This window comes from Rissa tridactyla, chromosome 6 (genome assembly GCF_028500815.1).
Source record: "Rissa tridactyla isolate bRisTri1 chromosome 6, bRisTri1.patW.cur.20221130, whole genome shotgun sequence".
NCBI lineage: Eukaryota > Metazoa > Chordata > Aves > Charadriiformes > Laridae > Rissa > Rissa tridactyla.
In genome coordinates this window covers 14,717,190-14,745,131 of record NC_071471.1, presented here as the reverse complement: position 1 = coordinate 14,745,131, position 27,942 = coordinate 14,717,190, and the positions used below count along the sequence as shown (strand labels likewise).

General features: G+C 49.4%; 1 protein-coding gene across 1 annotated transcript; it reads left to right on the top strand.

Moving 5' to 3' along the window:
* The first annotated feature begins 1,912 nt into the window (after positions 1 to 1,912).
* On the top strand, positions 1,913 to 22,619 carry LOC128911073 (sentrin-specific protease 2-like). Its single transcript, XM_054205325.1, has 8 exons — positions 1,913 to 1,924; positions 10,368 to 10,385; positions 19,171 to 19,302; positions 19,721 to 19,924; positions 20,044 to 20,123; positions 21,230 to 21,314; positions 22,020 to 22,115; positions 22,557 to 22,619. The coding sequence occupies exons 1-8, from the start codon at positions 1,913 to 1,915 to the stop codon at positions 22,617 to 22,619; spliced, it is 690 nt and encodes a 229-aa protein (XP_054061300.1).
* The last annotated feature ends 5,323 nt before the right edge of the window (positions 22,620 to 27,942 follow it).

Below are 27,942 nucleotides of genomic sequence, written 5' to 3'. Positions count from 1 at the left end.
CTCACTCACAGTCTATGGAGGAAGAAGACTCTGGCCAGGCTGGGTATGAGAGCACCAGAACCTCCAAGCGATTGTCCCAAAATGCTGAAGGGACAACCAGGACGTTGTTCAGCAGCGAGAATCCCAGTAACAGCCAAGTAGGAGATTATTGCTGCTCTGCCGCAGGCGCTGCCTCCAGGCGTCTGCCCAATGAAGAGCTTGTGTCGATCCTCGCTCTGTTACGCTCAGACCCAGCTAGATCAGTTTAAACATGGCGTTTCCCCCTTTCTTTCATTTTTTTCCCCCCTCTAGCTTGCACTCCAGAGCTGGAGTGGGATTTCAGGTCTTTCCTTGACCATCGTAGAGGAAAAATTGCCCAAGAGGTGGTTTGGAAGCCCCGTGTTGGAACGCTTGTACAAATGACCATGTGGTGTTGTTTCTGTAATGGCAGTTACCATCATGTGAGGTGATTCCTGCCCGGTGATGCGGTCTCTCCTCTCCTCGTCTTCGGGGGGAAAGCTGGTGATTTTGGGGCCATGCCCTCTGTCGCCGTGGGTGGGATCAGCCTTCCCGGTGCTGCTCCTCGCCTGAAGGTCTGCTCTCCTGGGCCGGCTGACGCGGTGGTTTGGCTGTGGTGCGGGTCAGCAGCCGCATCGCTCTCTGCTTTCAAAGTGATGAGCTTAATCTGTCCCCAAATCAGAGGAGATTCTCCAAAGGAAGAACTATTACAAAGGAAATGTGTCGTGGTTTGTCCCTCCATGAGATACTTCATCTTCCCGGGCTCCCGGAGGACGTGGAAGATTTTAGCTGTTTATTACCGCTAGGACGCAGTAGCTGAATGCTCGAAGTGTCCTTTCCCCTTCCCTTGGGTTCTCGCTGTCTGGGGGATGCAGTTTTGAGGCTGACCCTGTGCTCTGCTGAGTACAAAAGCAGAATTTGTGGGTTTTTTGTGGGAAAAAACCCCAATGAACCAGCAAACAAGCCCTGCAGAGGGGCGAGTGGGGTAAGGACACTGCCCAGGTCCTCCTGGGCCCCCCCCGTTAAGCAGAGGGGGCTCGGGGGTGTGATGGAAGGAGCAGGGTGATGCTGCTGTGAACACCTTACCTGGTGCCTTCTCTGTCCTCTCCGCGACCCGCCAAGGACTTGTGTGGAGTAAACCCCGTCGGGGGACACCTGCTGCTGGTCGCTTGGCAGCGCTTGTGGCTGCTGAAAGCCTCTGTGTATGAGGCGGTGGGGAAATTGTACGCGTAGCAGCCGCCGTCCCCTCTGATCCATGGCTCTGGCCCTTCAGCCGGGGCTCGTGTCCTTGTGCCCCGAGGCGGTTCCCGGAGAGCAGCCCCTGGGGAGCAACAGCCTGTTAACACTGTGCTCTGGGTGAGCAGTTGGGTGGGAGCTGGGCCTCGCTTCTCCTTAGGAAATGGCCTTTTGGAGATGACGAGCTTGCTCTTTTTCATGCTGATGGGCGAGCGCGTGTGCGGTGTGAGTAATGCCCTGCCGCCCTCGGCGGGGCAGGGGGGACACACACTCCCCATGGGGCTTCTTCGCACAGTTGTGACGCTGCCGGCTGCCCCGTGAGGTGGTCCTTGCTCACAGGAAGGCCGTGGAGGGGGCTCAGCCCCCAAGGCTGGCTCAGACCTGGCCTCACATGGCCAGTGACCACAGGTCTACCAGGAGCAGAGTCATCCTTGGCTGGGGATGGCGGGGGGACAGCAAAGGTGAAAACTGATGCTCTCTTTGTGATTGCTCATGCTAGAGGCAGGGAGGTGATTTATTTTGTTTCCAAAACACGTGGGCGTGACGAGTGCCCTGATTTGGTGCTTTGAAGTGTTACAGGAGCGGCACCGGAGCCTTCCCCCCTCGGGGGCCACCTCTCCGTGGCACTGTGTCCCTGGTGCCCGATGGGTGGGAGGGAAAGAGCACAGCTCTAGGGACCATGGGGGTTCCCGTGAGAGCCCGCGTTTGGAGCACTGTATCCAGCTCTGGTGCCACCAAGAGCAGAAGGACACGGAGCTGTTGGAGCGGGGCCAGAGGAGGCCCCAGAGATGCTGGGAGGGCTGGAGCCCCTCTGCTGGGAGGACAGGCTGAGAGAGCTGGGGGGGTTCAGCCTGGAGAAGAGAAGGCTCCAGGGAGACCTTCGAGCCCCTTCCAGTCCCTAAAGGGGCTCCAGGAGAGCTGGGGAGGGACTCTGGATCAGGGAGGGGAGCGACAGAACAAGGGGTGCTGGTTTCAAAGGGACGGAGGGGAGATTTAGATGAGATCTCGGGCAGAAATTCTTTGCTGTGAGGGTGGTGAGCCCCTGGCCCAGGTTGCCCAGAGAAGCTGTGGCTGCCCCATCCCTGGAGGTGTTCAAGGCCAGGTTGGAGGGGGCTTGGAGCAAGCTGGTCTGGTGGCAGGTGTCCCTGCCCATGGGATCTCTCAGATGATCTTTAAGGTCCCTTCCAACCCAAGCCACTCTCTGCTTCTCTGATTCCACGAAAGACAGGATCCTGGCCTTGGCCCCGCTCGGCTGGGCAGGACCACCTTTTTTTCCTCATCAGCCTGTAATTTTTCAACTTATTGCAGCATCAGGAGGAGTTGTGGAGGTGATAAGGAGTTTAAATTTTTAACCTTCCCTGGAGGTGGAAAAAAAAAAAAAATTTAAGAGAACGTAATAATTCTGAGCAGGAAACTGCAGTGTCTGGCTTGGAATATGGCCTTTTCTCTTTCAGAGTCACTGTGAGAAGCTTTAATAGTACAAGTGTTTCTACTTCAGTGGAGATGAGGTTAGGAAAATTTGGTTCCCAGGAGGTTAAAAATGCTACATGGGAATGAATGCTGAAAGACAGGGATGAGAGAATAGACTCGTCCCGCCCCCGGTATCACCTCTCTGTTGATGTCTTCATGTCCTTCCTACAACTGTTATGTTTTTAGGGAGGTACTATTACTTCTGACTTGCTCGAGGTGGATTTCTGTGTGTTAGTTTTTTTATAACAAGTTGATGTAGTTGCTGTTGTGCAAGTCAACTGAAAACCAGTTCAAGACGGCAGCCGAACTTTAGTAAAGGTTTGCCAGGATAACCTGCGCTGTATTTCCAATCAGAAGGAGTGGGAACCTGAAGACCTTTCGAGCAAAGTCTTTTTGAAACACAATTGTGCAGGGTACGACAGGACAGCAACTGCTATCCCACCTGCTTCCCTAGTCTCTGCTCTTCTGTTCTTCCTGCTTCCCTACTCTTCCCTTTCCTATACTTTGATTTCAAACAAAAAATAATAAAATCACGTGCGGGCAGTCTTCCCCAAGGCTTCAAATGAGTGATGGCTGAACTTTTGTGAGTCATAACTAGGTAAGGTGTATGCAATGTACGTGTTTGTAAAATTAAGAGAGAAGAGCACAGAGCTACAACCTGCTATTTCAGACTAGATCAGGGAGCGGCTTTTCTAATGCTCTTGCTAGTGTTATTTATGACATTTTTGGCTTACTTAAGGCTTCTATTTTACCGAGTCAATGGCTTTTCTACTTTTTGAAGCGGGAAGCGCTCAAGTCTCTGCAGAGTAGCAGCAGCGTTTGGATAAAGAATCTAGGATATGACTTTCCGACTGTCTGTTGAGCTGCTCCAAGTCCACGCTGCCAACAAGAATTGTGCTCCTGAAAACGTGTTCTGCTTTCTCCCTTATACTAGTGTTTGGACAGCCAGTCGGATCTGGGAATTAAATCAGCTGATTTTTTTCCCTGATTCCGTTTCCAGCTGCGTTGCTTTGCAGGCTTGACTGGATTGTGGAGCCACGAGTCCTAGTGTCAGCATTGGGGATGGAGAAGAAATACCAGGTGCTTTCGCAAGTAATGGGACTTGCTATTTCAGCAGCAAAGCAAACTGAAACTGGTTTATGTCACAGTTTAAAAAGGGAGGGGAAAAAAAAAAAGAAGGGAAAAAAATTGGAAGTTGTGGAAGAAGAACTAAGGAAGCAGTTTGAGAAGGTTCGAAACAATCTGATAGCTGGATGCCACCAAAAGGACAGGTCGTTCTTTGTGTTCCTCCTTCATCAGCTGCCCTTGATCTGACTTTTTGTTGGGCTGGTCGGTACCCGAAGCTGTCAGAAAATCCTTTGCTTTTTGCTGCTGGACTAGTCTCCTGCCGGCTTGGTGGCACGGAGTGAGCCCCAGGGCCAGTGCAAGCGGCAGAGGTGGTGGGAGGAAGCTGGGCTTCCGTGCTTCTTGTCTGATAGTCTCATTTTTCAAAACACATTCTTGTCTTTTTTCACTTTTTTTTTTTTTCTTTTTGGTGGAGTGTGGGAACTGTCATGGGAAGGGACTGCTCTGCTTTCCCTCCCAGTGGATTCCCAGCCCCCCCAGCAGTGATCTGGTCTGGTGATGGTGTGCTTCAGGGGGAGAGAGGCAAAAGCTGTTCCTTCTCTGTTGGATCGGTTGCTAAATTGAGTAGCAGGGGGGTGGAAGGAGTGTGAAGTGAGCGTAATTACACCTTGCGTAAATGTTATCGTAGATTTGATGCTGTGTAATGTGGGGCTGCAGCTTTCCTTAAGAAAAAAAGTGGAACTACATAATTGTATAGGAATTTAGGATTTAAAAAATACCTCAATCCCTTTATTTGCCGGTATCTTCCACTAAGGAAGTGAAACCTGTAACTTGGGTCCCCGTGAGGAAAACCTGGATCTCGGAAGCGCAAAGAACACGTGGTCCTCACTTCCATACCTTACGGCTGCTTCTGTCCACGGAACCCTTTTCTGTCTGCTGCCCCCCAAATAATGCTGCTGCCCTGGCATTCCCTGCCTGTGGAGCAGAGGACTGTAACGCATCTTGATGAACGTGCTCCGAAATGTCATCCCTACAGCATTACCCGTTGTTTTCAATATGCTTCAAGGATGGAGAGAATGATTTGGAAACACACAAGCCTGGACTTCAGGGCTTCCACCTCGATGCCAGCAATGCCCAATGAAGGGGAAGAACTGTTGGTAACCATCAAGGGAGCTGGTGGTTTGTAAAATGGACACGTCACAAATTCAAGGTCAGAACAAAATGGTTATTTAATACCAACCCCAGTCCTGATCTGCTTACCAGCAGAGTTTGAATAGAGGGAGGATAAAGAAGTTTGGCTTTTCTTCTTTTTTCTTCCGCATTCATTCCAGGAGCCTGGTTTGGCAAGAGAGCAAGGATTAGGAAGAGAAAATGCCTGAAGAACAACAGAATGAGCTAGTAGAGACTGTGGAATTTGGGTGAGCTGTGGGAGTGGCTTGTACGAAGCCTCAATATGTGTCAGGATGCTGGGGCGTAAACTGCTTTTGGAGGGATGCAGGCTCCTGGTGTTTGACATTTTAGCCAGGGAGGATTTCCTGGGACTTGGTGGGGGGTGAGAGCTTTGCCATTGTAGGGGTTATTACCAGTCTCAGGAATATCTGGAGCAGGTGAGGTGCCAGGAGTTCCTTGGAGGCTGGAAGTACTAAAGAAGTGGCATAATCCTGTAAAATGGGGGAGATTGAAGAGGGAGGTTTCAAAGAATGATGATCTGGAAACAAAAACGTGGGTGTTTAAAAACTGGACAACGTTGTAAAGTCCAAAAGAGCGGAATGGATCTAAGCCAGCTGTTTAATTTTCTGGTTTAGATACACGTCTCTTTCTTCTCAGATCACAGGTGTCCCGCTTCCACATCCATCTTAACGTGACAGAGCAAAGATTGTTCTAAAAATATAGCAAAGGGATGAAGACTTCAGTCATTTGCTTATGCTCATGGAATTTCTCTACTGATTTCTTCAAAGCTTATTAACTTCTAAACACTAGAAAGGGGTACGGGGTATGTCTGTGGGCAAGATCCTCCCTGCTGCTTCCCTCCGGTTGTGCATTTCTGGTGTCCTTCTCGGTATCAGACCACCCGTATTTCGACAAGGTTCCTTCTGTCTTGCCTGATCCCGCCAAGAGGGTGAAGTTTTATGAACAGAAGTCTTTTTCCCCAAAGGAAGAACAGCCTTAGTTTGGGGTTTGGCCCTTCTTTAATCTGGCGTTGTCTAACTCTTTTACAAAGAGTTGAAGGCTGCTTACAGCGCTATTAATACATTAACTCAGAACTCATGTCTGTGGATTGTTTCCTTTGGAAGGGAATAACACGTTGAGGTTAAATTTGTTGTTTGTAACCTAAATTAGTTCTCAGGATTTGCACTGCCCTTTGCAGGGTTAATATGTGAGGTGGCCATAGTTTAGGACACCTCCTCCAATATTTTGATGGAGAAGAATATGGCCTTGATTCTCTTGCTCCTGGAATTCACTGAAAATCTGCTTCATCCTGCGAGTTGTGTCCCACCCCGTCCCCACAGTGTTGGATGGGAGGCAATTGTAAATAGTTCAACTTGAAGTTGTTTGGAAGTGGTTTAAGCACGATCCCATGTTGGTTTAGCAAATGAATTTCAGAACGCTTAATCTGGAATGCCCATTAGGCTGAATATTCAGGCTTAAGAGATGCTACAAAGACAAACCAGGTGATTTTTGAAAAAAATCCGGTACTGCGGTGTCATGGCTGAGCGTTCTTGATCAGAATTGACACAAAATTTAGAACTGTTTGGTTTTAGGAAAAAATAGAATTCTGCTGCTGCTGAACTTGAAATGTTCTTTAATCTCTTGAAAGAAAGAAAACCTTCTGGTGTGGTCAAACCAAGCGTTTAGGCAATGGCACTGAAGTTAAGTTTTATACCGATTAAAAAAAAGTCTCCAATGCTAATGAGGTTCTGTCATTACCAAAGAAGATTGCAAGTAAATAACAGAGTAGAGGGGGTATTATTTGAGAACAGTGTCTGAGCGTGTGACACAGGATTGCATTTTCGGTCGGTGGAAAATGAGGATTTGTTTGGAAGTGTGAAGCCTGCACATGTAATGACACTTGTGCCGGTGTGTGTATATATGGGTATATATGCACCACGCGGCAGGGGAGGGAGCAGAGCCCATCTCCAGGAGTGCTGGGCACCTCTCTGGTGACACCGGGAGGACAGAGCAGGGTCTCCGCACGCCTCCCCCAAAGCCATCCTCCCAGCCCAGACCAGATGTGGAGCAGACGCTGCAGCGGGGCTTCGCTGAGCTGATGTGCCACCTCCATGCAAGCCCCTGCCATGGCAATGGTGGCGGGAAGCTGAGGGACCCCTGCCCGGCACTCCTAGTCCTTCTGGGTCCACAAAGAGGTGGTGATGGCCACTAATCTGGCCACTGTTATGCCACTAAGTTGAAATATGCTGCTTCAGCATCCAGTTCTGTGAAGCTGCTTTCACACTTTTCTCCACCGTGGACAGAAACGGGAGTGTTGCAGGTGAGTTTTGGCTTCACAGAGAGAAACCGAGAAAAACCTCGCATCTTTCTTTACCCAGGAACTCAAATGCCCTGCGCCCCCTCCAGCTCTCGGCTGCAGGATTCAGCTAACACCTGCGGGATGGGGAGAGGAGAGGGAGGCAGAAGCCGACTGAAGAGGCATCTCCAAGTCGCAGGCCCTGCGGGGGGCTGCCCTGCCCTCTGCCGGGCTGCTTCCACCGCCCACCCTGCCTGCAGCCTGCCTGCAACGCCTCTGCCATGGCCACTTCTGCCTCCAGCGCTCAGGCATCTTCCTGGGCCAGAGCCCTGAAGCATAAAGTGGAGCGGCAATTAAGTTCCTAAAGCAATGAGGAAGGTCGTTGTCATTAAACCACAGCCCACCACCACTTAAGACTCCCTGCAGGCGTCAAAAGCTAGGGGGACCTCCTGTGACAAGGGCTGTCCCAAAGGGCCATTCCTGCCCTGAGCCCTTTCATCTGCCCCCTTTGCTCCTCTTGGACTTAACCATTCATTTTCATTCCTCATGTGGAAAAGGCTCTCCAGGACGTGGCTGCAGCAGCACGGGCACATTTCCACCCCAGAGGCAACACCTGATAAACCACTAGGAAGAACCCTATTAAACCCCCCACCCCTTAACAGCGGGGCAGGGCAGAGGATGGCCCCCGAGCGCCAGCCAAGGCCACCAGGAGCCAGCTCAGCACTCGCCAGCCCCACAGCGGCCGCTTTAGCCGGGCTCCCTGCAGCGGGCCCTTGGCCGCCGCTACATCACGGTTCGTCACAATGGTCGAACGCAGCGTCCGCGTCCCTAGTTGCAGCGGAGCCATGGCGGAACCGCACGCAGCGCCTGCAGCTCCCCAGCGGAGAGGCACAAAGCGTCGCTTGGGCCGTGAGGCCAGGGCTGGGTAAGCGGGGCCTTGTGGGACCCCCCGGGGCCTGCTTGGGGGTAACAGGAGCCTCGGCCCCATGGCGTCGGCCTGAGGGGCTTGAGCCGTTAGCCGCTCTGCGGGCTGGGGCGCAGTGTGGTGTCCTGCCCCGGGGTCCCCGCCACGCTCCTGGGCTGGGCTCGGCCCCTTGAGGCTTTTCCGTGAGAGAAGGATGAACAATTACGGGCGTGAGTGGTGAAGGTGGTGGGCAAAGGAGATAAGCGTTAGCTACTCTCGTACTGCACTGCTGAAGCGCAGTCTGCGATTTTTTGGGATGGGGGGTTACCCTGTGAAAACTTGAATTTTTTACAAATTCAAATTATAAATCTTAATGAAGTGCCCTCAACACTGGTGGGGGAGGAGGTTTTGAAAAGAGGAGGGCCTGAGCTTCTGTGGGAGTCTACAGAGTTGCTGAGTTTTCCTAATACCTTCTTTCTTTCCTGTCCTTGCTAAGGAGGCAAGTCAAATGCTGGGCGTAAATAGGTGCTGTCTCCTGTAGAGCGTGGAGAAGGACATGAATGCGTCTCTCCCTGGAGAGCGGTCTCAAGTTGCTTTTATGTTCTGGCCCGTTTTTTCGGCATGTTTCAAATACTACTCAACACTCTGTGCGCTTCCCTGTTTCTGGCGGGTCCTTGGCAAAACCCCAGTTGCAATGACACAGTTTAACCTCCTCCCGGGGTTGTGTATTCCCATGGGAGAGAGAGGTAGCTAGGCTTAGATTGATTTTTTCCTTCCCTTTTGTCCATGCACGTTCCCTGGCCATGCCCGCTTCAGAACAGCAAAGGTTTCCACGTTTATTTCTGAACTGGCAAGAGAGAATTCATCTTTTCTTGTGATCCAAGTAATTCTAGCCCTCCAAGTGTCTGTTAAAGTGAAAAAGGAGAAGACAAGGCTGTCACAGGTGTTGGGTGCTCTGGTAAAGGTGGAGAAAGAGGCACTTGTGTTCACAAACTGTGGTTATGAACCGCAGTCAGGCGTTTAAACCGTGCTTCTCTGAGGAAGTAGCCTTGAGGAGGTTGGATTGTGCCGATCCCTGCAGAAGAATGAGGCTGGAAAGCTTTCACTGAAAAGCAGCCCAGAATGAGCTAGCTCTTGCTGAAGTCGAGCAGGAGGATACCAATATTTTGGGTTCCTTAGTTTTACCTTCTGCCACGTCAAATATGCTGAGTAAGGTTGCATTTTTATTATAGTGTATTTGCCTTTCAGACCTCCCTCCCCGATATTTTCTGCCTGACTTTAACAGCATAGTAAAAGCAAATATTCTTGGTATTGTATGAAAGGTGCCGCTAAGGATATCGGTTCCTTTTTGTGCTCCTGATACAGAGAGAAGATGAGATAGTCCATGAGTGGTGATAGCAGCAGGTTTTGGGGGCCTAACAGTTTGAAAGGAATGATTTTGTGTAAGAAAGACGGAAGAATTCTTCAAAGAATCCTTGGCATCTGTCATGGCATTTTGTGGGGCAAATAGAGGAAAAAACCAACTAGGAGCAACCTTTGTGCTCCATTCCCAAAGTAAAAATGTGTACTGGATTTTATCGTTGTTATCAAGTGATAGAATATTTGGACATACGCTTAATAAGAAAGGGTGCAGCTAAGAATCCTTTGAAGAACGAGTTCCCGAGCACTGCTTTAGCAGTAAGTTATTGCAGTGGGTGTCTGCATGAGTTGCTTTCCCACCTTTTGTTTCCTGTCCTACTTAGTCTTTTCTTTGCAACTCCGTGTAGTGACTGAGGAACTTGGAAGGCTTAGTAGTGGCTGGTATGTGGCTTTCCTTGAGGAAAGAGGAAAACTTGGCATCGTAACTTCTGCAAGTTTTTGGTGATAGGAACAGATGTAAAACGTTAGGAAGCATTAAGAGAATGAGGAAAAGAGGCCTAATAGGGTGTAGTGGGATAATGAGCTGTGTGTGAGCGGTCCGTTGCCTGGGAGAGGTTGTGGGGGGTTGATGGGGGATGCTCAGCGGTGTGCTCAGGTTGGGTGTGTGTGCCTGAGATGACCGCAGGGGTGCTCGGAGGAGGAGACCTTTGGGCTATGAAAAGTAACTTTGGAAGTGTGGGTCCTGTGAAGGGAAGTCAGCCTGGTAGAAGCTTCAGGAAGTTTCAAACCACTCTTCTGTGTGTTCTTTCCTCAGCATTTGTACACCTGTGGAGGATCCCGATGAGCCTCCAGCCAAAAAGAGAAGAACAGGTATTGGACGTTACAGAAGTCTTTAATAGGCCTGATTTTTCTTAGGTTTCATCTGCCTTAGAAAACTCTGGCTTTGGTACTTCTTTTGACTTTTCTACTTTTTCTATTTTAGTTTATTACTTTTGTAATAACCACGTACACGTAATAAACTACATGCGTGTGTGGAGGTGGGAGGAGGATGAATTGCACCCTGTGCTGCTTCTCCGGAAACAGGGAATGTTCCCCAAAGCAGGGTTTTTTTGCAGATCTGGCTGGCAGACTCACGGGTGGGTTAGTCTTTGAGCTGTGGCTCTGAGGGGCTGCTCAGTGAGGCAACTAATACAAAAATTGCCACCAAGTGCTGTTGGCAGAAGGGCGCGTAACATGGAATGGGTTACATTGCTTTAGCTGGGACTAAGAGGAGGGGCTTTGGTGCCAATAGAAATCCTAATCTCCTTTCCTATCATGTTCTTATATGGCCTGTCTTTGCTTTTTTAGATTTTGACGACTCCGAGCATGGAGAGAAACCTGAACTAGTTGCCACTGTGGGCAAGTTGCAAACCAAGGCAACTAAACGCCGGAGAGCATCAGTGAGCAACGATGCTGCGAGCACAGAGTCTGGGGAAGAGGTTAGCAAGGGTTGGGAAAATAGGGCAAATCTGTGGAAGATGAAAGAGCAAGCGTCTCTCCCTGAAGCGTCCTGAAGTTGGGCCTTCCAGATACTTTCCCATCATCCCAGTTTATGGTTGTCCTGTGTTTGTAAACTGTTGTTACTCTCTTTCTCAAGCTTGTAGTTAAGGAATCAAAATACACTACTTTGCAAGAAAAACTGCGTACTTCCTCTGGATAAACCTCCTTCTGATAGGTTCATAATCCACCATTCCGGGGGAGGATGCCTGTAGGACTGGGACTCTGTCAAAATGAGTCATGAGCTGCTTGACTTCCTAGTTTGGTTCAAGTAGTAGTGCTATTTTTCTTATTGCCCTATAGGATAAGAGGAATAAGAATCTGTCATGCTCTGACTATTAGTTCGTGAGAGAGTCATTCTCTCTTATTTGTTCAAAATATGTTTTTGAAGGGCTAAACTACCACACTTTGGACTAGTGATAACTGCGTGACAAGCTCATATTGTTTTAATCACTGCAGGTATGAGAGCCTGTATTAAAAGCCTAAAGTGTACTCGTCAGAGATCCTGCAAAGATTGGCATTCTTCCGCAGTCTGAGCGGGCAAATCATGGTCCCCAAGTCAGAACAGAGTTGACTAAATTTCAGGAAGTTTATGTTTGCTGACATTCACATGGAATTCACATTTTACTCTCGTTGTTTTCCTTTTTTTTGTTTGCAGTCCATCTTTTCTGAGCCTCCAGCTAAAAGGGCAAGATGGTGTATGGAAGAAGGAGGAACGCTACGGATTGGTAAGGCTGACATGGAGTTATGAACTCGTTTCTTTTTCACCCGCCCTTGTGCACCGTACAGCTGGACCCCTAGAGTTCTGTGGGGCTTATTGCAGGCACAATACTAGGCAGCGTCTGGGAATACTTGAGTGTGAGCTCTGATTCCTGCCTGCATCCTTGCATTGCCTCTGGAGTGGAGCCAGGCGTTGATCTTGTCATCTCAGTAGACGAGCTGCCTTGGATGCAGTCCTTCAGTTCTGATATGTCCACTGTTGGCTTGCCAGAAGTCAGTAGTTTGAAAAGCTGATTTTGGGTAGTAGGTCCTGATAACCCTTTTTTATTTCGGGTTTTGGCTGACAATCCCTTGTGTGCACAAGTTTCTGTAGTTGCCAGTATGAAACTCTGAAACTCTCCTCAAGTGACATAACACAAATAATATTATGATGTAGGAGAGAAAATGACAAGTTTTCTTTTGTGAAGCTCTTTATTGTAAACTCATAAAACTCATCAATTTCTTTTTGTTGTTACTTCCGCAGCAGGCTGGCGCGGGGCCTATGTACCACCGGCTGCTGGGGGCCCTCGGCGTCGTCCTCGCCACCGTCGCCCACCGCCCCGCGCCGCCCGAAGGCCTCGTTGCCCTCCAAGAGGCCACCCCCGAGGTCAGTGAGCCGCCCCGCCGCCTGCGGGCCACCCGTGGTCCTCTCCCCCTCCCATCACCCCGTCCCATTGCCAGACCCCATCCCCCGTGGCCTGCCCCGGCTCTGGGGCTTTGCGGGACCCCCCCGGGGCCTGCTTGGGGGTGGCAGGAGCCTCGGCCCGAGGGGCTTGAGCCGTTAGCCGCTCTGCGGGCTGGGGCGCAGTGTGGTGTCTTGCCCTGGGGTCCCCGCCACGCTCCTGGGTTGGGCTCGGCCCCTCTGCCCGCCCAGAGCCCCCCCTGCGGGGCGGCAGGGCTCGGCGTGGGCTCCCAGGTGCCATGCGCCGCCCTCTCCCACCCTGGCACCCCTCCTCCCCGCCCGGCTCTTGCCTTGTGTGGCTGGCCATTGGTCCCGCCGCTGTCGGGTCGCCCTGTGCCCGCGGCCAGAGTTGTTCACTCGTGATGCTGAGATGAGTGTGGGTTCCAGACGTTCCCCCCGACTCGCTTTCCCTCTGCACAGTGTAGGGGTTTGAAAAGAAAGAAAAGGGGAGGAGACTTGGAGTAGGAGTGTTGAAGGAGCAGGGAACAGTCTGTATACATGTAGGGATATCTTGGGTGGAGGAGAGGCATGGCATGGGGATGTGGCAGGTATGTGGAGTGGAAGACAGGGGGATGCCTTCCCAGACGTTAAGCATTGCAGGTGCCCCAGAGCTCCCAGTGACAGATGGCTGAGCCATCTGCGTGCCTGTCGCATGTGTCTCTGCAAGGAGAGGGAACATCTGGGAACACGTGCCACGTTTTGGGGAGTGTGGTTGCTCCCTCCGGGAGCAACTTGCTCCAGGAGGCCCCGCTGAGCGTCTCATGTTCCCCGGTGAATGGGAAGAGCGAAGGTCTTCTGGAAGGAGCCACTCGTTGCACAAGCAGTAGTTCACAGCTGCTGTGCAGAGCACAATCCCAAAGTGAAGAATGCGCCTTTGTGGGCGCTGCAGGCTGTCGTGTCACGGCCTGACCAGGAGACCCAGTTTTGCTAAGAGTTCACTGGGAGTGACAGGCGAAGCAATTAGGATGAAAGTCAAGCGAAAGTGTGTTAGACGGCTTAAGAAGCTGTCCTGCTGAAAATAAGTTTTCTAACAATGCTCTCCGAGATATGCAGTAAAATAGCAAAGCTCCCTTGTGTGAGTCTCTTGAAGGCAATCTAAAGCACAGGGTGGTTGTTATTGCTGCCCCTTGAGGTTTTTCCGTGATAGAAAGATGAACAATGATGGGCATGAGTGGTGAAGCTGGTGGGCAAAGGAGATAAGCATTAGCTTATCTACTACTGTAGGTAATAAACTGCATGTGTGTGGATGTATACGTAATAAACACGTACATGTGACAAACTACATGCGTGTGTGGAGGGGGGAGGAGGATAAATTGCACCCTGTGCTGCTTCTCCGGAAACAGGGAATGTTCCCCAAAGCAGGGTTTTTTTGCAGATCTGGCTGGCAGACTCACGGGTGGGTTAGTCTTTGAGCTGTGGCTCTGAGGGGCTGCTCAGTGAGGCAACTAATACAAAAATTGCCACCAAGTGCTGTTGGCAGAAGGGTGCGTAACATGGAATGGGTTACACTGCTTTAGCTGGGACTAAGAGGAGGGGCTTTGGTGCCAATAGAAATCCTAATCTCCTTTCCTATCATGTTCTTATATGGCCTGTCTTTGCTTTTTTAGTTTTTGACGGCTCCGAGAATGGACAGAAACCTGGAGAAGTTGCCACTGTGGGAAAGTTGCAACGCAAGGCAACTAAACGCCCAAGAGCATCAGTGAGCGACGATGCTACGAGCAGAGAGTCTGGGGAAGAGGTTAGCAAGGGTTGGGAAAATAGGGCGAATCAGTGGAAGATGAAAGAGCAAGCGTCTCTCCCTGAAGCGTCCTGAAGTTGGGCCTTCCAGATACTTTCCCATCATCCCAGTTTATGGTTGTCCTGTGTTTGTAAACTGTTGTTACTCTCTCTCTCAAGCTTGTAGTTAAGGAATCAAAATACACAACTTTGCAAGAAAAACTGCGTACTTCCTCTGGATAAACCTCCTTCTGATTGGTTCATAATCCACCATTCCAGGGGAGGATTCCTGTAGATTGCCATTCTTCTGCAGTCTGAGCTGGCAAATCATGGTCCCCAAGTCATACCAGAGTTGACTAAATTTCAGGAAGTTTATGTTTGCTGGCATTCACATGGAATTCACATTTTACTCTCGTTGTTTTCCTTTTTTTTGTTTGCAGTCCATCTTTTCGGAGCCTCCAGCTAAAAGACCAAGATGGTGTACGGAAGAAGGAGGAACGCTACGGATTGGTAAGGCTGACATGGAGTTATGAACTCGTTTCTTTTTCACCCGCCCTTGTGCACCGTACAGCTGGACCCCTAGAGTTCTGTAGGGCTTATTGCAGGTACAATACTAGGCAGCGTCTGGGAATACTTGAGTGTGAGCTCTGATTCCTGCCTGCATCCTTGCATTGCCTCTGGAGTGGAGCCAGGCGTTGATCCTGTCATCTCAGTAGACGAGCTGCCTTGGATGCAGTCCTTCAGTTCTGATATGTCCACTGTTGGCTTGCCAGAAGTCAGTTGTTTGAAAAGCTGATTTTGGGTAGTAGGTCCTGATAACCCTTTTTTATTTCGGGTTTTGGCTGGCAATCCCTTGTGTGCACAACTTTCTGTAGTTGCCAGTATGAAACTCTGAAACTCTCCTCAAGTGACATAACACAAATAATATTATGATGTAGGAGAGAAAATGACAAGTATTCTTTTGTGAAGCTCTTTACCGTAAACTCATAAAACCCTTCAATTTGTTTTTGTAGTTACTGATGCCTTACGCTCACTGTCCCTTTGTGACAAGACAGTTCCGCATCTGAGGTAAAAATCCTTCCGTTTTCTTGGAGTTCTTCTCCGAAAGGTTTATTGCCTTTCTCTTTCGCTGTTGAACTTCCTCCGTATTGCCTAACATTTGTATTTGTGTCCACAGAGCAATATTCCTCCAAGGTAGCCTGGAACTCCCTCAGGCTGCTGTACTAAGGGAGGTCTCCAGCTGCTTTTTTGGTTTTTTCTCCCCCGACTGATTTTAAGCTTTTTCTTTAAATCCAGATACTTCATAGGCACAGGAGATTAGATAAAGATTAAAGGTCTGTGGTAAGAGGAAGTGTAGAACTTGAGAAGAGGCTGAGGTGACAAACAGCAGTGTATCTTCAAGGCAGTTGTTCCGATTTTCGCTTTGACTTCTCTGTACTTTCCCATGAGCTAGTTGAAGACAGCAGGTCTTCATCTAAAGGTTGTAAATCTTTAAATGTGAATTGGTATGTACTGACAAGAAATGCCCTAGGTATAAAAATAGTGATTCTCCTCTGTTGTTTTTGCTGCACCAAAGGGTTGAAGCCTATTCCAAGGAACCTGTGATGAGTGACCCGGAAGAAACAAAAGGAGGAGGAGATGTTTATCCATATGCAACGCTAAGGACTGGTGAGTATCCCCATGATTCAAATCCCTTCCAGTTTGTAGGTAGACTTCAAATGAAAATAGGGCATTTCCTATACACTCCCACATGATATTCAAAGTTCACACTGCTTGCCAGAGTTCAAACTTCCTAACCGTACAGTCGTCATTTAAATGTACTTTTTTTATTTATTCCTCAGAAATGGAGAGCTACGTACATCTGATGGCAATCGAAAGTTGACTTATTTTTTTAATACTACTGCTTTTCTGTGCAGGTATCAAATTGGTAGGTGTTTGCTGCCCAGAGCTGTCTCAGGGAGATGTTGTGACCAGGTAGAGTCTCTTTTCATCACGGTTCTTGTTTCTTTTGGCTCTGTGCGCGTGTCTCTTTCCGTGCCTGTTCTTCTCCCCGCTTTAAAGCCTAGCGCTCTCTTTAGCCGTGCGGCACTGTTGTGTGCTGGAATTGTCAGTGGTTCACCTGAGCGTGAGGGGAGAGAAGGAAATAAAGGAACGGATAGAGTATGACGGGTTGAAGTAAAAGGAACATTTTCTTGCCTTTTTTTGTGGATTTAAGTACTCAGTGAAGTCATTTGATGAAGCTTGTGAATACCTGCTCTTCCCCTGCTGGACTGAAAGTGGAGAATACTGTGAGAGTCTGTTGTAGGTCTCCCTCCTGAACAAGGGGGTCTTTGGTGACAAGGCAAATTCTTGGTTTTGAGGAAGGCACATATATACAGACATCTTTACTGTCTGTGTATTTGTTTGCTCTTCAGAGTCTGTGTGGTTTTACTGGTAATCCTCTCCAAATGGGGACAGTCACTCTCTTGACTAGCCTATAGGAGGCAAGTAAATATCCTGTAGGTGTCCCATTTTTAGTTCCCTGTGCTGGTCTTAGTTTCCGTAAGCTAACTGTATGTGGCTGCAGGTAGAGTTGCAGACGTTCATGTTAAACCTTGCAGTATAAGCCCTAGCAAGCAGCATTTATCCCCAGTAGATCCCAGAGCACTTGACAGAGGAAGTGCTGGTTGCTTCCCTGTTTTCCAAATAATGAAACTGATCAAGAGAAACCAAAGGAGTCTTGCACAGGGAGATGGGAAGGAATTTACAAAGCTCCAGCGCTTCCTTCTATGCCAGTCTCGCTGCTCCGAAAGAATCGTGCTGGAAGCGGAGACGATGTTGTCACACGTGTGCAACCGAGGCTGTAGTCAGCATCAGCCTTGACAAAGCATTTCTTGTCCAGAAGGTGAATTCTTGAGAATTCCGTGGGACAGTACAGGTCCACAGCTCACTGCTCTCTCTCTTTCTCTCTCCCGCTCCTCGCAGGGGCTCCCCACCAGCAGAAGAATGTCTGGAAGAGGACGGAGCGGTGAAACAAGCTGTTGCAGTTGCAGGGGTAAGCTTGTGTTATTCATGATTTCATTTTTTAGGAAAATGTATCTGGTTGTGATCAGAAATTTTTGCGCTCCTCCCTTTCATTACTTCCTCAACAATATCTGTATTCATCCAGGTCGTTTTTCCCAAGGGAAGCGGGAGCATGATTTGTTGAGTAGCACGATCACAAAGGGTTTCCCGCTGCCGTTCATTTTGTTTCTAGACTATGATGAGCGCACTACCCTATACTATTTTTCTTCTTCCCCTTTGATGTGTTGGGTACAGCCTCAGAGTCTTTACTGCACAGGCTTGGTTGACCTGCAGAGCTGGACTGTGGTATCTTTAGTGGTGTCTTGTTTTGCGAGATAGGAAGTACATCTCTTTGACTTTCGTCTCTGGTCAGGATTGAGATCAAAATTAAATTTTAGTCCTGGAAATCAGAGCTATTAATCTCCATCTCAACCTGATACCTACCTGCGGAGGCTTTTCTGGGGTTCTTAACGCTACTCCAAGCCAAACTAACTTCCTGCCTCTCTTGCCTCCGTTTAGTTTTGAGTGCAGCACTACATGGGTGCGCAGTTGGGATGCAGTCCTCGACAAAAAGTAACTTTGGAGTCGGCTGGTTAGATGCGTGTACAAAAGCCCTTCCAGTTTTAGACATGAGCAAGATTTTCTGTGCTATCCCCTAGCAAAAAAATCTGTGCTGGATTGGTAGCTTGACGTCCTTTTGTCTCACAGGAACAGCGTGGAGCTCAGATCGCAGAAGGTGTGTTATGCCAAGTACCTCTGGCACCCGCCCAGGCCAAAAAGTCACCCGCCCTTGCCGTGAAAGGAAAGAAAGTCATAAGGCTGAGAAGAATAGGAAAAGACTTTACTCCGCTCACAGAGGTACCGTAGCTGACGGGCTGTTTGACAAAAGAGAAGGCTGTGAAACAGCTGCAAGGAACTCCATTTGTTACAGGTGGTTCTTCAGGCTTTTTGAAATCTGAAGAACTTGCATTTAAGCTGTTAGGGAGTGTCTGCAGCTGTGACTTCCCAGTGCAAAGGTCAGCACTAAAGCTGGTTTGAAGGATTGAAAGGATTTAAGCATTTGATGCTCCACGCACTCCTTCAGTTGTGCTAACCTAAGGGTTGGTGGGGCTTCTGTTACTCGGACAAAAAGGAGTCCACGTTTAACAACAGCCTCCCCTGCTTGTCTGAGTGTTGGCCGCTTTTATTCTTGGGAGTTGCAGTCTGATCGAGCGCCCCCTTTTTTGCCTCTTGAGGATTGCCTTGGAAAGGGCTAGCAAGTCCAGAGTTTACAACGTCTGCGGGGTGATGCTCAGTACAAGGAAAACCAGGGGTTTTCTTATCCTGCTAGCCCACGTTCAACCGAGAAGAAGATGCTCTTGCAGTTCAGAGTATTTTATACTAACAGACCCAGTGGTTGCTTTGCATTCCCTAAGCAGAATTTCCTTTGCATGGAAACATGCAAATGACAACCAGTTGCATGCACAGCCTGGACTCCCGATTGCCTGACTGCAGTGTAGCTGCCTCGGTTTCCCCCTTTGCTGGTACTTCAGCTCCCTTGAAGTTCCCCCCACCTTCCCATTCTTTCAGGCTCCTGACGTAGCTGCCTTGGCATGGAGAATGCCTGCTGCGGTTGCCTTAAACCTCAGCGTTGCGAGGGCTGCAGCATCGCATGGGAAAGGCGTTTGCTGTGTGTTTGCTCGTCCCTGCGTTTTGTCTCAGCTTCCTTGGTGAAAACAAATTGAGGCAAACCTGGGCCCTGAAGTTCCAAGTCAGGATGCTGAAACCAACCAACCAACCAAAAAGGGCGATTGCTAACCTAGCCGAAAGCCGGCAAAGGCAGTTGCTCTGTCACCTGAGCTTCATTTCCAGGCCGTGTTTGAGTTGAAAGCTGCCCGCAGGTTGGCATGCTCGATGCTGTGTTTCACAAGTCCTTCCCCATTTAATTGTTCATTTCAGGCCATGGAGAGAGAGGTCGTTGCCGCATTAGGCAAAGGTGAGCCAGAGGAGATCATGAGCAGTGCCTTCAACCTAAAGGTGACTCGTGAGGACATCCACACCCTAAGGAACGGTTGCTGGCTAAATGATGAGGTAAAACTAGCTGCAGCACAGGGATCTTCTAATTGAGCATTTCTTTAAAAATACCCCTTCACCGTGTACTTTTCAAAGTTATTTGATGACCTGCACTGCAGAGGCTAGAAATCTCTGTGCAGTTCTTATTTTAGGTACTTGAGGGTCCAGTGTTCCTGGCAGTTCCTTTACTTGTTGTGTTATGTGCTTCCAGGAGTTAGTCCAGGTTCTTGGAGTGGGTGGCAGGTGTTTTTACCAAAGTGCAGTTTGATAAACAACTGTAACCAAGTGCGAAGTTCTCTCAACAAAAGCTGACAGCTGAGGCTGGAGTTCTCTCAGCTGCGTACTTCAGGGTGGCCAGAAAAGAGATGTGGCTGTATTTTTCGTTTGGTAAGCTAGCGTCTGATTTTACATCTCCAGTTTACTCTTTGTGGTACAGGTCATTAATTTCTACATGGGTCTTGTGATGGAGAGAAGTAAGAAGGCAGGATATCCATCAGTCCACGCTTTTAGTTCCTTGTTTTATGAAAAACTAGCTTCTGGGGGCTACAGGACAATAAGAAGATTGACCAGACGCGTGGATGTCTTCCAGAAGGACATCATCTTTGTGCCCATTAACTTGAGCTTGCACTGGGCACTAGCGGTGAGTCAAACGGGCTTGTTATTTAGAGTTGGGTGGGGAGAAAAAGCTAGCAAGAAAAGTCATGGAGGTTTGTGCAGCACAAGGTGGTGCTTTGTCTAACAGTCACCTTTGAATAACAGGTCATAGATATGAGAAAGAAGACCGTCAAATACTACGACTCCCTGGGACAAGGAGGGGACAAGATTTGTGAGACTTTGCTGTAAGTAACTGCTCAGTCAGTGCTTTTGTGTTGTGAATGAGGAGAAGGGTTTTGGGTTTTGCCCCTGTGACACGACGGCAAGTTTCCACATGTCTTGTAGATAACAAACCAGAAATCTTGGATTCGCTTGCTGCGAGTTGTCTGACAGTGACTCCTTCCCTAGTGTCACGTCGTCCCCTCCACCCAGCGTCTTGGATGCCTGGGTTCTGCCACCTTCCCCCTAGAGCACAGACAAAGACATGGTAGCCCCGTGGCACACGGGCACCAACCTTGTTAGTGATCAATAAAATGGGGCTATTGACGAAAGGGAAGAATTTGAGGGCAGAAGTGTTTGAGGATACCGCTGGGTGCTCTTTGTAATTCTGACATTCTCGTTCAAGACAGATACCGTGTAGCCAGCTTTTGCAGCTGTGTCAGCTGGCACGCACACCTCTCCAACGTAACGGGGACAGGTTTTCCTGTTGTGCAAGCAGGCGTCCTTAGAAGTCTCTGCCACTGATGCAGAGGTAGTAAAACCCCTTAATCCAGCAGCTTTGTAGCCCAAGAGCAAGGAGAGCGGCCCCGCAGAGACAAACCAAGCGTTGGTTTAGTCCGGTGCTGTCCTGAACAGTTAAGAGCAGGTGCCTGGGAAAGGCTATAAGAACAGGTCTGCATCCAGTCCTTTTTTCCAGCAACTGGTGGCCTGGAAACTTCCTCAGCCAGAGGTGCTGGCCCAAAAGCTTTTGTATTTGTCCTTCCGGAGGCGCACGCAGTCTGTGGGATTCAGGCACGTGGTGGGCTGACGACATTAGGGTTCCTTGCTTGGTTTTTCTGTTCTTCCTCTGATAACATGGGATTTGGGGTTTTTTGACCTCTGCTAAGCAATGACCTTATTTGGAATTGTCGGAATTGTCGGTCTCATTCCTGATGGTTAGCTCGCAGCCTCTCGCAGCGTTTGTAAATTTAAGATTTGGATTTTTCCTCCAAATGCCTGAAATCAGCTGCTGTGAGGATCCTCTGACATGTTTACTCTCCTGCCATTCATCTTCCTGTGATCTTTCAGCAGCTCTTTTTTTCTCGGCCTAAATTACAGCGATGAAGAGTGGTTTTTCTTTTGTTTTCAACAGCAAATACCTGCAAGAGGAGAGCCGTGAAAAAAGACACGTGAAGCTGAGTGTTTCGGAGTGGACTGTTCACAGCATGGAGCCACATGTGAGTGAGCACTGCTTGCACTTGAAACGTGAACTAGAACTCCTTGTCACAAAGCTCTTAACGCTTTCTCATAAGGCCAGGACTTTAGAGAACAGCCATAAGCATCTTCTTCTGGTACCACATGGGGCTGCAAGTGGACCAGGAAACCGTGCTGGGATGAAATCTTTGAGCAGTGCCTCTCCTTGCTGGCTGAATACTTTCTTTTTTTTTTTTTTTTTTAAAATTGCTCTGCCACGTGAAGGTGAATTTGGCTTTGCCCCCATTTCACAAGTCAAATTTCAAGTCTCTTTAGCAGTTGTCAGAGAACGTGGGCTGCTTGTTTGCAGCCCAAATCCTGGCACGTGACAAAGCAAGGGCTTGGGCTGATGTTTCTCAGCAATAGTGAAAAGCAGCACCGAAAGCCTCGATTTAAGGGATGTCACTTCAGAAAGACACTGTAGAAACCTCCAGACACCTTGCAGGGAGGAAGCCTGCTGTCCCTTATCAGCCTGCCAGGAATTTGGCTTGTAACATCCGAGCGTAGGAAGCCGAGGGGAGGGATGATGTGCAGTTCCTGGGGTCTGTTCCTTGTGTTGGGGAGCGGTTACTGGGGATGGTGCAAGTTCAGGAGTGTCTGGTTAGGGTATTTTTGGTAATGGGTGCTGCTTCCAAGTTGCTTTTCCTTGAAGATAGAGGCAAATTCTCCATCTTCTTTGCATTCCTTAGGAAATCCCTCAGCAATCGAATGGAAGCGACTGTGGCGTTTTCACCTGCAAATACGCAGATTACATCTGCAGAGGCAAACCGCTGACCTTTACACAGGTGAGTGAAGGTTCTAAACAGCTCCAGCCCCTTTCGCACAGAGACAAGAGCCAGGGAAGTTACGCAGCGGCTGAGGTGTCTGCTCCCAGTGAGATTCCTCTTGGGCGAGGTACTGGAGCCAGGGGGTTTGTGGGATCTGGCCTTTGGATCTTTGGGAGAAATGGGTCTCAGCCTTTGACCAGTGAAGACACTGGTTCTTTTCCAAGGCAGTGCTCTTCTGTGAAAGTGCTTGTGAGCTGTTGTGTGGTCAAGGAGATCTGGTTTTGGTGGCATGTCACCCTCTTAGGAGCTGTGCGGGTGAAAGCCAGGCTGTACCCGAAGGGCAAGTGTTGACAGTTCTTAAAAGGAGCTTCATAGTAAAGAATTAAGTGGGTGTTTATGCGTATTTTGTGTCTCTTTCTGCCATGAGGTGCATTTCATGGATTTTTCTTTTCTTTTCAGATCCACATGCCTTATTTCCGCGAGAGGATGGTCTGGGAAATACTCCATCAAGAGCTGCTGTGAGGCATGCGCTACCAGAGTAACACTGTCATCACCTTTGGGTGACTACCTCTTCTTTTAGTTACTTTTCTACTACCTCATTTGAAATAGCAGCAGGCACACAAGTTTTTCGCTTTAGGTTAAGTAGTAGTGGTTAAGATTGTTATTTCCCCCCCGCCTGCCCCTATTTTGGAGACAGTAACTCCCCTTGAAATTACCTAACACACCGTAAGCACAAGCTGGAAAGGTTGGCGTCACCTGGGCAAGGAAATGGTTAACAACAAATGCTGTGAACTTCCATCGCAGAGAGGGCTGCTCACACCTCGCAAAGCACGTGGCCGCGTTCTGGACGAATGGGACTCATCTGGTGGTGGTGACATTGCACGAGTGGAACTTCTCTCACAGCACACGTGGTCACGTTATGGACAAATGGGACTCATCTGGTGGTGGCAACAGTTGTGTGAGCTGAACTTCTCTTCCCAACAACAAGGTGCTGAACTACTGTTTCCTCAAAGAGAGTTTTCTTCTGTTTCTGGAGTAATCTACCATCTACTTGATGCCTACAAGTGGATTTGTGATGACCATCAGAAGAAAGCATTTACCATCTTTTGATTTGCGAGAGAAACCCCTGTGGTTGGGGTCGGTTTGTTTTATTTCTGTCTCCAGGGACTTCTATAATGTGAAAAGAGAAGTATTTATTTATTTTTATTAAAATAAATATTTAAATTCTTTAAAGAGCCTTACTGGAATGAAACTTGATCTGGTAATGAGAGTGATTTAGGGTTTTTTTGTCATTGAAGAAAAGGTGGACATATCAATGTGGGTTTTAGCTCACTCACAGTCTATGGAGGAAGACGACTCTGGCCAGGCTGGGTATGAGAGCACCAGAACCTCCAAGCGATTGTCCCAAAATGCTGAAGGGACAACCAGGACGTTGTTCAGCAGCGAGAATCCCAGTAACAGCCAAGTAGGAGATTATTGCTGCTCTGCCGCAGGCGCTGCCTCCAGGCGTCTGCCCAGTGAAGAGCTTGTGTCGATCCTCGCTCTGTTACGCTCAGACCCAGCTAGATCAGTTTAAACATGGCGTTTCCCCCTTTCTTTCATTTTTTCCCCCCCTCTAGCTTACACTCCGGAGCTGGAGTGGGATTTCAGGTCTTTCCTTGACCATCGCAGAGGAAAAATTGCCGAATAGCTGGTTTAGTGTTGCGTGATACGGCGGGTCCGTAGACCCCTTCACAGAAGAGATAGAGATTGCAGTGTACCCAGTGTACCTGAGCTGGGCCTCGCTTCTCCTTAGGAAATGGCCTTTTGGAGGGGACGAGCCATGGGATGAGGGGGAACGGTTTTTCACTGGAAGAGGGGAGATTTAGATGAGATGTGAGGAAGCAATTCTTGGCTGTGAGGGTGGTGGGACGCTGGCCCAGGCTGCCCAGAGAAGCTGTGGCTGCCCCATCCCTGGAGGGGTTCAAGGCCAGGTTGGACGGGGCTGGGAGCAGCCTGGGCTGGTGGGAGGTGTCCCTGCCCAGGGCAGGGGGTGGCACTGGGTGGGCTTGAAGGTCCCTTCCAAGCCAAACCCTTCTCTGCTTCCATGAAAGACAGGATCCTGGCCTTGGCCCCGCTCGGGCGGGCAGGACCAGCTCCACCGGGCACCGGAGCTGTCTCTGAAGGGGCCGCTCGTCGGGTTCCGCCCCCCCGGCCCCCAGCAGCTCCCGAGCCCGGGCAGGAGGGGGCCACCCCCGGCGCCCGCCGCCAGCCGCCACGGCCTCCCGCCAGGGCCGCCGCGGGGCGGGGCCTCCCCTCAGGGCCGGCGGCGGGGGAGGCGGGGCCTGGCGCGGGGGCCCGCGCGCCGGCGGGGCGGCGTCACTTCCTCTGCGGAGGGCGCTGGCGCCGGGGACGGTCGGGTCGGGTCGGGTCGGGTCGGGTCGGGTCGGGTCGGGTCGGCGGTGCCGGTGGCGGGGAGCGGCGGGACGATGAGCGACAGCGGGGAGCAGAACTACGGCGAGCGGGTAATACACGGAGCCTGAGTGCGCTGCCCGGCCGGGACAGCCCGCACTCCCCTCCATCCCTCCCTCCGCCGCCCCTCTCCGGGCGGCGCCGCGGCCCGAGGGGAGGAGCCGCCGCGGGAAGGGCCCGCCGTGGCCCCGGCGTCGGGGTCGGGGTGTTTTTCCTTTGGGAAATGAGTCTTGTTTTCCTTCGAGGTCTTTAGTTTTTAGAGAGGAGTGCAGTGCCGGGGTCAGCGCTGTGGTTTGGGTGCTTTTTTCCCTCATCAGCCTGTACTTTTTGAACTTCTCGCAGCCTCAGCAGGAGTTGTGGAGGTGATGAGTAGTTTGAAGTTTTAGCCTTCACTGGAGGTGGCAAAAAATCCATTTTGAAGAGAAGGTAACAATTCTGAGCAGGAAATTGGAGTGTCTTGCTTTGGGTAGGGCCTTTTCTCTTTCAGATTCCCTGTAAGAAGCTTTAATAGTGCAAGTGTTTGTCCTTCCATGGAGCTGAGGTTAGGAGAACTTGGTCTGCGGGAGGTTAAAAATGCTGCATGGGAATGAATGCTGAAAGACAGGGATTAGAGAATAGGCTCGTGCCGCCCCCGGTCTTCCCTCTCCGTTGGTGTCTTCACGTCGTTCTTACAACTGCTGTGTTGTTGAGGAGGAACTCTTAGTTCTGACTTGCTCAAGGTGGATTTCTGTGGGTTAGTTTTTTTTATAAAAGGTTGATTGAATTGCTGTTGTGCGAGTCCACTGAAAAGCAGTTCAAGACGGCAGCCGACCTTTAGTAAAAGTTTGGCAGGATAACCTGCGCTGTATTTCCAATCAGAAGGAGTGGAAACACGAAGACCTTTCGAGCAAAGTCTTTTGGAAAGGTAACTGTGCAGGGTGTGATAGGACAGCAATTGCTATCCCACCTACTTCCTAGTCTGTACTTTCCCATTCTTCCTGCTTCCCTGTTCTTCCCTTTTCTATACTTTTATTTACAAAAATAAAATCCCGTGCAGACAGTCTTCAGCAAGGCTTAAAATGAGTGATGTCTGAACTTTTGTGAGTCATAAATAGGCAAGTTGTACGCAATGTAGGCGTTTGTAAAATTAAGAGAGAAGAGCACAGATCTGCAACCTGCTATTTCAGACTAGATGAGGGAGCGGCTTTTCTAATGCTCTTGCTGGTGTTATTTATGACATTTTTGGCTTACTTAAGGCTTCTATTTTACCGAGTCAATGGCTTTTCTACTTTTTGAAGCAGGAAGCGCTCAAGTCTCTGCAGAGTAGCAGCAGCGTTTGGATAAAGAATCTAGGATATGACTTTCCGACTGTCTGTTGAGCTGTTCCAAGTCCATGCTGCCAACAAGAATTGTGCTCCTGAAAACGTGTTCTGCTTTCTCCCTTATACTAGTGTTTGGACAGCCAGTCGGATCTGGGAATTAAATCAGCTGATTTATTTTTTTTTCCCCGATTGCGTTTCCAGCTGCCTTGCTTTGCAGGCTTGACTGGATTGTGGAGCCACAAGTCCTAATGTCAGCATTGGGGATGGAGAAGAAATACCAGGTGCTTTCGCAAGTAATGGGACTTGCTATTTCAGCAGCAAAGCAAACTGAAACTGGTTTATGTCACAGTTTAAAAAGGGAGAGGGGTGTGAAAAAAAGAAGGGAAAGAAAATCCCCGCTCAAATTCTCTTTCAGAGTTTGTAGTCCATAGTGGGATTAAACTCCGGAAGCTCTTTTTAACTGAAGAGGCTCTAAGTTATTAGGTGCTACTAATACTTCGAATACTGGAACACACTTGAGATACCATCGGTATGCTGTAATAATTGCCACGTTTTTCCAAGTCGCTTTTATTGTGTTTTCCTTCATTGAAATTGTGCTCACTGGAGTGCATGTGATTCAGGCATGGGAGGGCTGGGAAGAAGACTAGTGAAAGGGAAAAGTAGTGAGTCTCCTTGTGTGAATTAGTTAATGGTGGTGGTGATTACTTGGTATGTGCCTGGTCAGCAATTGCTTAATATGGTAGTCGGGTCTTTTGTTTGTTTGGTTGTTTTTTTTAATCAGAGTAACTTGAATAGTAGAAATGCTCAAGGTATAGATGTACTTACAAGATACTTAAGGCATCTATTTTTAAAAATGCTGATTTTTATTAGTAAGTTGTGGAAGAAGAACTAAGGAAGCAGTTTGAGAAGGTTCGAAACAATCTGATAGCTTGATGCCACCAAAAGGACAGGTCGTTCTTTGTGTTCCTCCTTCATCAGCTGCCCTTGATCTGACTTTTTGTTGGGCTGGTTGGTACCCGAAGCTGTCAGAAAATCCTTTGCTTTTTGCTGCTGGACTAGTCTCCTGCCAGCTTGGTGGCACGGAGTGAGCCCCAGGGCCAGTGCAAGCGGCAGAGGTGGTGGGAGGAAGCTGGGCTTCCGTGCTTCTTGTCTGATAGTCTCATTTTTCAAAACACATTCTTGTCTTTTTTTGGCTTTTTTTTTTTTTCTTTTTGGTGGAGTGTGGGAACTGTCATGGGAAGGGGCTGCTCTGCTTTCCCTCCCAGTGGATTCGCAGCCCCCCCAGCAGTGATGTGGTCTGGTGCTGGTGTGCTTCAGGGGGAGAGAGGCAAAAGCTGTTCCTTCCAGGTGTTCCAGTCCACAAGCCTGGACTTCAGGGCTTCCACCTCAATTCCAGTAACAGAATCATAGAATCATAGAATCGCTGAGGTTGGAAGGGACCTTTAAGATCATCGAGTCCAACCTTTAGCCTACCCTGAAAAGAGCCACTTCTAAACCATGTCCCTAAGTGCCCCATCTACCGTTTTTCTAAACACCTCCAGGGATGGTGAATCCACCTCCTCCCTGGGCAGCCTATTCCAATGTTTAATAACCCTTTCAGTGAAAAAATGTTTCCTAATATCTAATCTAAACCTCCCCTGACATAACTTGAATCCGTTTCCTCTTGTCCTATCGCTTGTCACCAGGGAGAAGAGGTCAGCCCCCATCTCTCTACAACCTCCTTTCAGGTAGTTGTAGAGGGTGATAAGGTCTCCCCTCAGCCTCCTCTTCTCCAGGCTAAACAACCCCAGCTCCCTCAGTCGTTCCTCATAAGGTTTGTCCTCCAGACCCCTCACCAGCTTTGGAGCCCTTCTCTGGACACGCTCCAACACCTCAATGTCCCTCTTGGAGTGAGGGGCCCAAAACTGAACGCAGTACTCGAGGTGGGGCCTCACCAGTGCCGAGTACAGGGGGACGATCCCTTCCCTAGTCCGGCTCACCACACTGTTCCTCATACAGGCTAGGATGCTGTTGGCCTTCTTGGCCACCTGGGCACGCTGCTGGCTCATATTCAGCCGGCTGTCCACCAACACTCCCAAGTCCTTTTCTGCCGG

What these genes read in the sequence shown, in the direction of transcription:
- LOC128911073 (XM_054205325.1), top strand. An exon ending in GCTTGCACTGGGCACTAGCG is followed by an intron (nt 19,925 to 20,043) that starts GTGAGTCAAACG and finishes TTTGAATAACAG; the next exon opens with GTCATAGATATGAGAAAGAA. An exon ending in AACCGCTGACCTTTACACAG is followed by an intron (nt 22,116 to 22,556) that starts GTGAGTGAAGGT and finishes TTTTCTTTTCAG; the next exon opens with ATCCACATGCCTTATTTCCG.